General features: G+C 53.1%; 1 protein-coding gene across 1 annotated transcript in view; it reads left to right on the top strand.

The window, feature by feature from the left end:
- Positions 1-12800, top strand: part of ksr1a (kinase suppressor of ras 1a) — a gene marked incomplete at both ends in the record, with an annotated part of 32809 nt that overhangs the window by 7953 nt on the left and 12056 nt on the right. Inside the window, 3 exons of the mRNA XM_084450173.1 lie at positions 1656-1796; positions 10395-10542; positions 11725-12220. Of these exons, the coding sequence (XP_084306299.1) occupies positions 1656-1796; positions 10395-10542; positions 11725-12220 (785 nt within the window). The remainder of the gene's footprint in view (positions 1-1655; positions 1797-10394; positions 10543-11724; positions 12221-12800) is intronic.

Here is a 12800-nt window from a genome sequence, read left to right as displayed (position 1 = left end):
AAGGAGACACACAACACCGCAGAGCGCCAGTGCCACGCAGAGCCGGCCCACTGCAAACTAACACCGCGGGATTGGTCGAGAGAGCGCACTTACAGGACCACCGCACCCGATAGTGGCCTGGGGGGGGCAAAGGGGCGGGGCCAGGAGTGTCCTTTGTAACGTTTCTAGAGGAGTTTGAGTTTCAGTCATCTAATCGTCGGGCGCCGCAGTCCAGAGTAGACCGGACGGGTCGCTGCGACCGGTGTCGCCGGGCCGCGGTGAGGTTCAGGTGGTTAGGGTTAGGGTGCTAGCCTCGTTTGATCACTTCCGGGTCACGTCGCGTAGCAGGTGCGATTTGAGAGCAGCCGCGGGCATGGACCCCGCCCTTCTGTCTGTCTGTCTGTCTGTGTGGGTGCGTGCGTGCGTGCGTGCGTGTGCGTAGGATGACATGGACTTTCCGCCTCCCTGAGACTAGCTGCCGCCACTGAGGTTTCACTCATTAAACAGGTTGATCAGCAGACACAGGGGCGTGCGTGTGTGTGTGTTGCGTGCGTGTGTGTGTGTTGCGTGCATGTGTGTGTTTGAGAGGGAAAAGGATGACCGGCTGGTAACGGGGCATGCCCGTGTTGCCCCCGGACACCAGCGAAACACCCGTCAACACTCCCTCCTCCCTCTCTCCCCCTGTCCTTCTCTCTCCTTCTCTCCCTCTCTCCCCTCCCCCGTTTTCTGCATCCCCACCGGCCGAGCCGCCACCACGCTGCGGTCCCGTCGCTCCCAGGGGAGACGGATGTACACCGTGTTTCGCAAAAAAAAACACCAAAAAAAACAACAACCCCAAACCGTAGACCAACGCAGGCCTGCTGATGCACGCGCTCCGTTGGGGAGGGGTGGGGAGGGGAGAGGCGGGGCCACCGTCTGCCGGCCCCGCCGTGAACTTTGCGTCTTCCTGGACTCTGACATCATCCTGGCCCCGCCCACAGCGGCTGCAGTGTTCCAATGACACTCGGTTGCCATGCCAGCGGTGCAGATGCCCTCATGAGAAGGCCAGCCTGGCTGTTCCCCTCCATGTAATAACAGCTATTTATATCCATTTGACAGCCCCTGCTTGCTGGAAGCAACGGCAAAAAGAAATGAGAGAGGGTTACACACACACACACACACACACATCCTGTGAGATGTCTGCCCTGGTTAGACCACGGAGGGAGGAAGAGTGCCACATTAGAAGAATGGAGAAATGTGCGTTTGTGTGATTGGAATAATTTCTGTGTTAGATTAGCCTCTCCTCAAGTCTGAGAGAAGGTTCCAGAAGGAATGTGTGTGTGCAGTGAGGATGCCCTGAGCTGCATCACTGTTCCACCACCGGCCACACAGTCAAGACAGCCATGTTGATTTTGACATAGAGAGGCCTCTCTTTGGTGTCCTTGTCTAGTAGTTTCTTTGCTAAACCTGCAGTGTTGGCAGCAAAGACGGAGCTGAAGTTAAACGTCTTGCTCTCTTTAAATCATTGACTCTTTTGTTGTGAGAAAAAAACATACAAATGCAGATGACTGTATAGCATGACGAACTTGGATCAAGGATGTTCTCTAATTTTCAATGGGAACCGCTGCTCACTGTGCCCAATCTCCTCCTCCCTGACCTGCCCCTCCCCTCTGTTGTTGCTCTGTTGCCCTCTGCAGGTGAAGCTGATGAAGTACATCTGTAAGCAGCTGCAGTGTAAGCAGAAAGTGCCAGAGACTGAGCGGCCCCAGGCCTTGGACAGCTACCCACAGCTGAAAGACTGGCTACGGACCATCAACCTGCGACCAGAGCTCATTGAGGTGTGTGTGTGCGTGCGTGTGCGTGCGCGCGCGTGCGTGCGTGCGTGCGCGTGTATTTGTAATGCAGTGAAATACATTGTGTTAATTTGGTGTGTGAAGAAATGATATCACTCTGTTGCAATCAGCAGTTACAGATGTCAGACAGTTTGGACAGAAGCGGTGTACTTGATTTGTAAAGCGCAAACCAAGAAGGCCTCTCTGCTCCTGGGTGCTCATGTATTACAGAGATGACTCTGTGCCAGACTGAAAAGAGGATAGAAAGGAGCTCCTTACGACAACCTCTCCTCTCCTCTCCTGCCCTGCCCTGTCCTGTCCTGTCCTGTCCTGTCCTGTCCTGCCCTGCCCTGCCCTGCCCTGCCCTGCCCTGCCCTGCCCTGCCCTGCCCTGCCCTTCCCTTCCCTTCCCTGCCCTGTCCTACCCTGTTGGTTAGGTAGTGGTGAGGGTAGGGTTGGGTAGGTAGTGTTAAGGGTAGGGTTGGGTAGGTAGTGGTAAGGGGAGCGTTGGGTAGGTATAGTAAGGGTAGGTTGGGTAGGTAGTAGTAAGGGGAGCGTTGAGGTAGTGGTAAGGGTAGGGTTAGGTAGGTAGTACTAATGGCAGCGTTGGGTAGGTAGTGGTAAGGGGAGCGTTGGGTAGGTAGTGGTAAGGGGATCGTTGGGTAGGTAGTGGTAAGGGGATCGTTGGGTAGGTAGTGGTAAGGGTAGCGTTGGGTAGGTAGTGGTAAGGGTAGGGTTAGGTAGGTAGTACTAATGGCAGCGTTGGGTAGGTTGTGGTAAGGGTAGGGTTGGGTAGGTAGTGGTAAGGGGATCGTTGGGTAGGTAGTGGTAAGGGTAGCGTTGGGTAGGTTGTGGTAAGGGTTGGGTAGGTAGTGCTAAGGGGAGCGTTGGGTAGGTAAGTGGTAAGGGTTGGGTAGGTAGTGCTAAGGGGAGCGTTGGGTAGGTAAGTGGTAAGGGTTGGGTAGGTAGTGGTAAGGGGAGCGTTGAGTGGTAAGGGTAGGGTTGGGTAGGTAGTGGTCAGGGTAGGGTTGAATAGGTAGTGGGTAGGGTTGGGTAGGTAGTGGATAGGGTAGGGTTGGGTAGGTAGTGGTCAGGGTAGGGTTGAATAGGTAGTGGGTAGGGTTGGGTAGATAGTGGATAGGGTAGGGTTGGGTAGGTAGTGGTAAGGGGAGGGTAGGGTAGGTAGTGGTCAGGGTAGGCTTGAATAGGTAGTGGATAGGGTAGGGTTGGGTAGGTAGTGGTCAGGGGAGGGTAGGGTTGGGTAGGTAGTGGTCAGGGTAGGGTTGCGTAGGTAGTGGGTAGGGTAGGGTTGGGTAGGTAGTGGTAAGGGGAGGATAGGGTTGGGTAGGTACTGGTCAGGGTAGGGTTGGGTAGGCAGTGGTCAGGGGAGCAGTGACCAGACACTGGACTCTCTGACTCTGAGCTGTGAACTCTCTGGATGTCAGAACCCAGATCAGCGCCGGGTCGAATCCACGGCTGCTTCCATCATACCTCAGATCACACATGCTGACATGACTCTGGAAACAGTGTTGTCCCAGACAGAGTTCGATATCCAGTCTGCCAGTGCTGAACATCAGAGCTGGTTTCCACTTCACTCACAGTGTGAACTGGGAAGGCACTGCTGGCCCAGAATCCACCAGTACTGCCTGATGTTTGAGGGTCCTCACCCTAGCCAACAGTGGAGCCTGTCTCTTTGTGTTCATTAAAGGAGTAGTAAAGGGAAAATGCATGTTTAGCCCTGTTTTAAGGTTACTTATGATCATATACAATGGTTCAGATCAAAACGTTGACAAAACTAGCACTTTTGAGAAAGTCTGATAATTGCTCTACCACCGTTTTGGTCATACAATGGATGTGGGTGGGCACCTTGAAAAATCTTTCAAAAACATGTTAAACTCTCGATTTCAAAGACAAGAAGCTCACCGAGGGGGTAATTGGTGTCCGTTGGTGTTCTGACATCAAATTCGCCGCAAAGTATGAATCCTGTAGGGTTTTATTGATAATTTTTTGAAATCCATTGACTTGTATTGATGCGACTGTTGTAGATATGTAGATCAATCCGCAGAGGGGATTCAGGAAGCAGAACTACTTACGGTAGCTATTGTTATTGTTTATGTTGCTAAGCTACCTAGTTTGTGGAAGTTTACACACGTATGTGCTACGACTAAATAGTTCTATGCTTAATATTTAAAAAAGCCTTTCCAGATGAACTAGAATCTTACTTTATGGCGAATTATATGTCAGAATGCCAACTAACACCTCGGTGAGTTTCTTGTCTTTGAAATTGAGATTTTAACATGTTTTTTGAATGATTTTTCACAGTGCCCACCCACATCCATTGTATGACCAAAACGGTGGTAGAGCAATTCAGACTTTCTCAAAAGTGCTAGTTTTGTCAACGTTTTGATCTGAACCATTGTATATGATCATAAGTAACCTTAAAACAGGGCTAAATATGCATTTTCACTTTAGTACTCCTTTAAGTAAGCAGGCAAAGCTTTCACAACGTTACATAACCAGCCGGTCTGTGGAGATCAAGCTGAGAGCTTCTTGCTGGTTTGTGTGCATCTTATGGACTTAATTGGAAGTGATGCAAAAAAAAGCCTTGTTGCGTCGACACTCCTGGAAGCTTTCCAACTGTGTGAGCCAGCTCCTATACATTAGATGGATGAAGCACACAACGTTAGTACAGTGAGAAAACGATTTTCTACAAACAAACTAAACATTCGCTTTTTCAGGAAGGTCGTTTTTTTTGTCTAGTGTATTAAAGCATTGACCAGAGCATGTTTTAGTGTTTCTGTTGCTCTTAAAAGCCCTTTCTTCAGCGTTTTTGAGACGGTGATCATTGTTGTTTGGAGGGGTTCAGAGTTGATTCTAGTCTACGTGGTCAGGAGAGGGTTTTTTTTTGGGGGGGGGTGCTGCGTCTCCTCCAGGCTCCGCCCACATAGAGATAGAGCCCCGCGTTCTCTGAGCAAGGGTCATGCCTGACCAGCCAGCCGCACGGCTCGCATCGTCAGTCGCTGGGAAACTGGGGGCCCCCTGTGCTATCTGTTAGGCTTCTGGGCGCATGTCCCCCTGACCTCTGACCCCCCCCTCCGCAATCCCCCTGCTTCTGGCTCCCTATCAGGCGGGTGGCAGTGCTGTGCCAGCAATGGGGGAGGGGAGGGGGCAGGGAGGGAGGAAGAGAGGGAGGAAGGGAGGGAAGGAAGGAAGGAGTCAGGGACTGGGGAAGGCAGCGCTCTCTAGCAGTGTGACTTGGAGAGGACAGGAAGTGGATTCCTCTCGATGGTGGACGCAGAGTCAAGCTCTTTTCCACGCTGTGAACGTTTTTGAATGGAATGCACACGGCATCGCTGGGGGGGGCAGATCCGCATCCTTTCCAGAAAACCAACCACAACTCCACCCTCTTGACTTGCGTGATATTATGATCATGTTTCATCTGAAATGGGGTGGAATTTGAGTGCTTTTCACTGTCAGTTGGGTGTGTGTGTGCGTGTGTGTGCGCGTGCGCGTGAGTGCGTGTGTGTGTTATGCTTTGGGGACACTTGCTTTTGTCTCTAGAGAGTGGAGCGGCAGTGGTGAACTAGAAAATGAGTACATGCAACCCAGCTGTGGGAGCTCCCCTCTGGACTGTCTGTGGGTTGAGCTAAGCCAGGCTGAGGCCTGTTAGAAGGATAGAGTGTGTCTGGACAGCCTCTGGAAGGATGTCACCCACACCGACAATGACACGGCGCTTCTCCTGTGCGCTCCTGGTTGTGTGTTTTTTCTTCAGGGACTCGCAGAGGGAAGTGCTGTTGAATTCAGGTCCTGTAGAAACTTGGAAGGGCACTTGGCGAGCGCAGACCCCCGCCCGCGATGCATGTCGTCAGCATGTGCAGTGACATTCGGGTACCGGTACTTGGAGGCGACAAATGTCAAAAATATAGTGGTGGTGGTGCATCAGCTGGGGTTGGCTGAATGGGTGCTCTGCAGCTCTGCTCTCTGAGGTATTTCAGCTACCTAGTTAGCTAGAAAGATATGACAGGACCGACAGCAGTAATCTAACGGCTAATTCAAAGCAGTTGATCTTCGCCATCATGCCACGATTAAATTATTTTGGTCCTAATACCAAAATAGCTAGCTAGCTAGCTAGCTGAGTCAATCTTCCCCATGCTATCGATTGCGTTATAGCTAGAAGCTAACTATCCATGGATGAATTAAAGTTTGCGAAGTACCCGTATGTGTACAGTACCAGTCAAAAGTTAAAGTATGTTCACACTTTTGACTGGTACTGTATGTGCTGGTCTGGTCTATCTAATTTGTGGACCCACTCTGTGATTCTGATGAGGAATGGGTTCTTCCTTGGCCCGTGTCACACCACCCCACCAAGTTTCATGAAAATCTGTCTAGTAGTTTTTGCCTGATCCTGGTGACGGAACAGACTAACGGACTAACACACGCCACCGAAAACACAACCAGCCTTCACCGTGGGCGGGGACGACCACGGCACACGCTTAACCAGGCTGGGTAGCGTGTAGGTGGGACGCGGGGACAACGGTGCAGTCCGGACGAACAAGTCCTGGCGTTGTTAAACACTGCGCCTCCATCTTCTCCTCCATGGCAGCACGCACGCTTTTTTAGAGATTCGGAGTAAGAGGGGCAGATAAGAAATGACCTCCAAAGAATTTCTGTGCTAATACTGCATGAACGGTATGAACTATTGAACTCTCTCAATGCTCTGCTTTGTCTCTGTTTCGGGGTAGATTTGAAGTAGTGCTCACAATACTGTAGCTGACTGAGCAAATTATCATGTACATTAATGGTGATATTGAGCTGAGTGTAGGTGTATTTTTTTATTTGAACAGTTTTTTGTAATACATTTGCCCTGTCCTGTCCTGCACCCTGTCCTATGTCGTCTGCATCAGCGTATGCCATTACCCCAGTCTAATTCCTAGTACGTGTGAACCATATACATGGCCAATAAAACGGATCTTGAATCTATGGCTTCCAGTGGGCCTCTACTCCTGACCTCCAGTCATCCTGTACACGTCTGGAACGAGCTAGCTAATGTGATCATGTGTGAGGCTGGGTTAGTTTGAGGGTGCGCGTTCTCCCCTGGCTAGGATTAGGAGGGCCGTCCCGGAGCAGGAGTAGTTTGAGACGCGGGGGCCGGGACATCAGCTGTGGCTTCATCATGGGGGGGGTGGAAGGAGGCATGGAAGGAGGCACGGAAGGAGGCAATGGAAGGAGGCATGGAAGGAGGCATGGAAGGAGGCATGGAAGGAGGCACGGAAGGAGGCAATGGAAGGAGGTATAGGACATCCAGAGCTGTGGGACTGAAGCAGTCCCGAGCGGCTGGCCTCCTCCCTGCCCCAGAGAGGCTGCTACTCTCTCCCAGCCCCAGAGAGGCTGACCTCCTCCCAGCCCCAGAGAGGCTGCTCTCTCCCAGCCCCAGAGAGGCTGGCCTCCTCCCAGCCCCAGAGAGGCTGCTCTGCCCCCTCCCGCTGGCCAATCCCCTGCTAATGCAATCAAAACACTCTATTTTCAGCCCAACGTCGCCGCGTTTGTTGAAAGACGCTCATTGTTTCGCGTTGCCTGTGTCCGCCTCATGTCGCCGCCTGGCTGGCCCATAATCCGGGAGCCTCTCCAGGGGGCTTGGTCCCGTTTCGCGTGACCCTCTGCTCCGGTCCAGCCCGGCCCCCCATGGACACTGCTGGGGGTGGCTTGCGGGGCATGTTGCTCTCTAGATGTTTTCGATGTTTGGAGAGTTTGCGGCTAGCGTTGAATAGGCCCCCATCTTCCATCATCGTATACTGGACATTGAAGCAGAGGAAGCAAGTGTGAGGAGAAGTTCGCATTCGTTTGCCGTTTTAATCTGCCGGTCATGCAGTGGTCAGATGAGCGGGTAGGTTTCTGCAAGCGCTCCTCTCTGGTATTATCAACACCAGTCTACTGGGAGTAAACAGACAATTCGTTAGACACAGTAAGCACAGTTGTCATATTGTCTTGAATCTTGCAGTGGGCAGGTCCAGAACACTGCCTTCACACACCACTGGAATTCAACTGCCAGCGCTGCCAGCTTTTTTGGGGCAGAGCTGCGGCAGAGACAAGTCACTTCCTGTTAAGCAAATGACCCAGACAGGCATGACAAACAGCATGACAGTTGGATACCCTACATGCTTGACCTAGCCATACACTACATTAATCTAACATTATCAAACTACCGAAACGGGAAGCATCTAATAATCTATCTTTCGGAATATGACAACTATAACTGATTATCACTGTACCCACAATGCACCTAACCTCTACAGCAGGCATTCCCAAACTGTGAGGCGGGCCTCCCCTGGGGGGCCCCAAAGAAATTCAGGGGAGGCGCGGAGGGATGGTTAGAAAAAAAAGGAAAAACATGTTATTCTAAACATGTCATTTTAAAATGTCTGGTTTTTATGAATGAAACGTGATTTTAAAGGTCAGAAGATCGAAATAAATAATGGGAGAGATGTGTACTAAATTTGTGGATAGTGCAGAGAGAGCCTCCCCCCATGAATGTATTGTGTGAAAACGTCATATCGTTAACTATTAGCAGGTGCCAACGAGCTAACTTACACGTAATGGGCTAGCTAACGCTGCCTTGCAAAATGGACAAATTTGGTGGATTGGGGGGGGGCGCAGGTGTGTCACTGTTATCAGAGGGGAGGCCCACATTGATGGAGTTTGGGAACCCATGCTCTACAGTAACCTGAATCCTGAGATTGAGAATGAGAATCCTAAAATGCAGGGCCTAGAACAAGGACCAGACCAGCAATGAAGCTGGAGCATGGGAGCATGAGTGGAGTATAGTGTTTTTGTGAACAAACAATATGTATTGGCAATGCGATAAATGAACAGTGGCTAGCCCCCCTAGTGGTGCGCTCTGGTACGTCTCGTGTGACGCACGCACACGCACGAATGGACAGAGACCATTTTAAAATACCCCCCTTTCCGATTTCAGCGGTTGGGGATCAATTAACAATGTGCCCCTGGGGATCAATGAGGTATCGATCAATGAGGCATCTATCCATTAAATGGTAGGATGATATAGGAGCGCGTGACTCCGCTGACCATCTCCTGGTCTCTGACTCTGCTGACCATCTCCTGGTCTCTGACCATCTCCTGGTCTCTGACTCCTCTGACCATCTCCTGGTCTCTGACTCCTCTGACCATCTCCTGGTCTCTGACTCCTCTGACCATCTCCTGGTCTCTGACTCCTCTGACCATCTCCTGGTCTCTGACTCTGACCATCTCCTGGTCTCTGACTCCTCTGACCATCTCCTGGTCTCTGACTCCGCTGACCATCTCCTGGTCTCTGACTCCTCTGACCATCTCCTGGTCTCTGACTCCTCTGACCATCTCCTGGTCTCTGACTCCTCTGACCATCTCCTGGTCTCTGACTCTGACCATCTCCTGGTCTCTGACTCCTCTGACCATCTCCTGGTCTCTGACTCCGCTGACCATCTCCTGGTCTCTGACTCCTCTGACCATCTCCTGGTCTCTGACTCCTCTGACCATCTCCTGGTCTCTGACTCTGCTGACCATCTCCTGGTCTCTGACTCCGCTGACCACCTCCTGGTCTCTGACTCCGCTGACCACCTCCTGGTCTCTGACTCCGCTGACCATCTCCTGGTCTCTGACTCCTCTGACCATCTCCTGGTCTCTGACTCCGCTGACCATCTCCTGGTCTCTGACTCCGCTGACCATCTCCTGGTCTGACTCCTCTGACCATCTCCTGGTCTCTGACTCCTCTGACCATCTCCTGGTCTCTGACTCTGACCATCTCCTGGTCTCTGACTCCTCTGACCATCTCCTGGTCTCTGACTGCTGACCATCTCCTGGTCTCTGACTCCTCTGACCATCTCCTGGTCTCTGACTCTGCTGACCATCTCCTGGTCTCTGACTCCTCTGACCATCTCCTGGTCTCTGACTCTGCTGACCATCTCCTGGTTTCTGACTCCTCTGACCATCTCCTGGTCTCTGACTCCTCTGACCATCTCCTGGTCTCTGACTCTGCTGACCATCTCCTGGTCTCTGACTCCGCTGACCATCTCCTGGTCTCTGACTCCGCTGACCGTCTCCTGGTCTCTGACTCCGCTGACCGTCTCCTGGTCTCTGACTCCTCTGACCATCTCCTGGTCTCTGACTCCTCTGACCATCTCCTGGTCTCTGACTCCTCTGACCATCTCCTGGTCTCTGACTCCGCTGACCGTCTCCTGGTCTCTGACTCCTCTGACCATCTCCTGGTCTCTGACTCCTTTGACCATCTCCTGGTCTGACTCCTCTGACCATCTCCTGGTCTCTGACTCTGCTGACCATCTCCTGGTCTCTGACTCCTCTGACCATCTCCTGGTCTCTGACTCCTCTGACCATCTTCTGGTCTCTGACTCCTCTGACCATCTCCTGGTCTCTGACTCCGCTGACCATCTCCTGGTCTCTGACTCTGCTGACCATCTCCTGGTCTCTGACTCCTCTGACCATCTCCTGGTCTCTGACTCCTCTGACCATCTTCTGGTCTCTGACTCCTCTGACCATCTCCTGGTCTCTGACTCCGCTGACCATCTCCTGGTCTCTGACTCGTCCCCCTGTGCAGGCGGTGCCGGCCACGCTGTCCCTGGACGCCTTGCTGCAGATGCCGGGCGCTCAGGTGCGGGAGACCATGAGGAGGCTGGGGTCCAGCTCGGAGGAGTGCGCCAGGATCAGCGCCGCCCTCTCCTGCCTGAAGAGAGCCAGCGAATCAGGTGGGTCTGCTGCCCCTCCCTGAGGGAGGGAGGGAGGGAGGGAGGGAGGGAGGGAGGGAGGGAGGGAGGGAGGGAGGGAGGGAGGGAGGGAGGGAGAGAGAGAGACTGAGACAGAGAGAGAGACTGAGACTGAGAGAGACGGACTGAGAGAGACAGAGAGAGAGAGAGACAGAGAGAGAGAGAGACAGAGAGAGAGAGAGACAGAGACAGAGAGAGAGACAGAGAGAGAGACAGAGAGAGAGACAGAGAGAGAGACAGAGAGATAGACAGAGAGATAGACAGAGAGATAGACAGAGAGATAGACAGAGAGATAGACAGAGAGATAGACAGAGAGATAGACAGAGAGATAGACAGAGAGATAGACAGAGAGATAGACAGAGAGATAGACAGAGAGATAGACAGAGAGATAGACAGAGAGATAGACAGAGAGATAGACGGAGAGAGAGACGGAGAGAGAGACGGAGAGAGAGACAGAGAGAGAGACAGAGAGAGAGACTGAGAGATAGACAGAGAGCGAGACAGTGAGAGGGACAGAGAGAGAGTGAGAGAGCCCACGGTCAGACCCGTGTGTGGGGGCGGTCTAGTCTGAGGGTACAGCTGCCTGTCTGGGGGCTGGTCCTGTTCTGGTAACTCTGGCAGTGGAACCCAGACCACAGGACCAGGGCCAGAATTCGGGTTAAGGTTCGGGCCTGCCGGGGGCGCTATGAGAGATGAGACGGGCGAGGTCCGGAACGTCCCGGCGCTGCTCTGTAACCCTGCTCTGCTCTGTAACCCTGCTCTGCTCTGTAACCCTGCTCTGCTCTGTTCTGTAACCCTGCTCTGCTCTGTAACCCTGCTCTGTTCTGTAACCCTGCTCTGTTCTGTAACCCTGCTCTGCTCTGTAACCCTGCTCTGTTCTGTAACCCTGCTCTGTTCTGTAACCCTGCTCTGTTCTGTAACCCTGCTCTGCTCTGTTCTGTAACCCTGCTCTGTTCTGTAACCCTGCTCTGTTCTGTAACCCTGCTCTGCTCTGTTCTGTAACCCTGCTCTGCTCTGTAACCCTGCTCTGCTCTGTAACCCTGCTCTGTTCTGTAACCCTGCTCTGTTCTGTAACCCTGCTCTGTTCTGTAACCCTGCTCTGTTCTGTAACCCTGCTCTGTTCTGTAACCCTGCCCTGCTCTGTAACCCTGCTCTGTTCTGTAGGAGGGGAGCTGAAGGAGGACGGGGGTCCCTGGCTGTCCGAGCCCACCCGGAGGGACAGCGGCTCCCTGCTCCCCGTCGACCAGCTGGCCGGCCCGGGCGGTCCCATGCGCTCGCACAGCCCCTCCCCTCTGGCCCGCCCCTCCTCCTCCACCACCCCCTCCTCCTCCACCCCCTCCACCCCCTGCGCCGCCTGCCCCGCCCACCCCCGCTCCGTCTCCGTGTCGGCCGCGCCCCCTCCGGAGGCGTACGTCTGCGCCGACAGCCCCCTCGCCGACCCCTTCCCCGCGTTGGCGGCCCGCTGCGGCCGGCTCCACGGGCACGCCTCCACGCCGCCAGTCACGCCGCCTTCCAAGCGGCGCCATCGGCTGAAGCCCCCGTGCACGCCGCCGCCGCCCTCCAGGAAGGTGCTGCACCTGCTGCCCAACATCACGCTGACGCGCAGCAAGAGCCACGAGTCACAGCTGGGCAACCGCATCGAGGACACGCCTACCAACAAGTAGGTCGCCGCCCCCTCCGTCTTCCCGTCGTCTTAAGCACAGGTGACGATTGAAAAAGGTAGTGGTGGGCTTTAGGCATTTCTCAGAGACAGGGACAGATGTGTGATAGGGCTGGGTTAAAAAAAAAAAATCGATGAATCGATTCTGAATCAAATGATTCAGAATCGATTCATGAATCCCAAAATCGATCTTTTATTTAATGAATGAATGAATAAATTAAGGAATGAGTAGTTCATTAATTCATTCAATGATTCATTCATTCATTTTTGGAAATCAGTATTGATACCCAGCCGTAGTAGGCCTGTTGCTGTGTTGCATAACTTGGCAGTCATGTAATTAAGTTAACACACACACACACGTACACACAGACATACACCAGTCCGCTTCCGGCTTTAGGCCTGGGCCCAGTCCCCCTTCCCCTCACCCTAACTCGGGTCCGTATCCTTTCCAACCCCCACCCTACCCCCGACCCCTGCCTCTACCTGGACCCAGGCATGCTCACACACACACAGACATACACCAGTCCTGGGCTCAGATCCCCCTCACCCTAACCCGGGTCCGTTTCCCATTCCTACCCCC

Source organism: Borostomias antarcticus (assembly GCF_949987555.1).
Source record: "Borostomias antarcticus genome assembly, chromosome: 15".
NCBI classification, from domain to species: Eukaryota; Metazoa; Chordata; class Actinopteri; order Stomiiformes; family Stomiidae; genus Borostomias; species Borostomias antarcticus.
The sequence above is the reverse complement of the archived record's forward strand: the minus strand, read 5'-3'. Positions and strand labels throughout refer to the sequence as shown.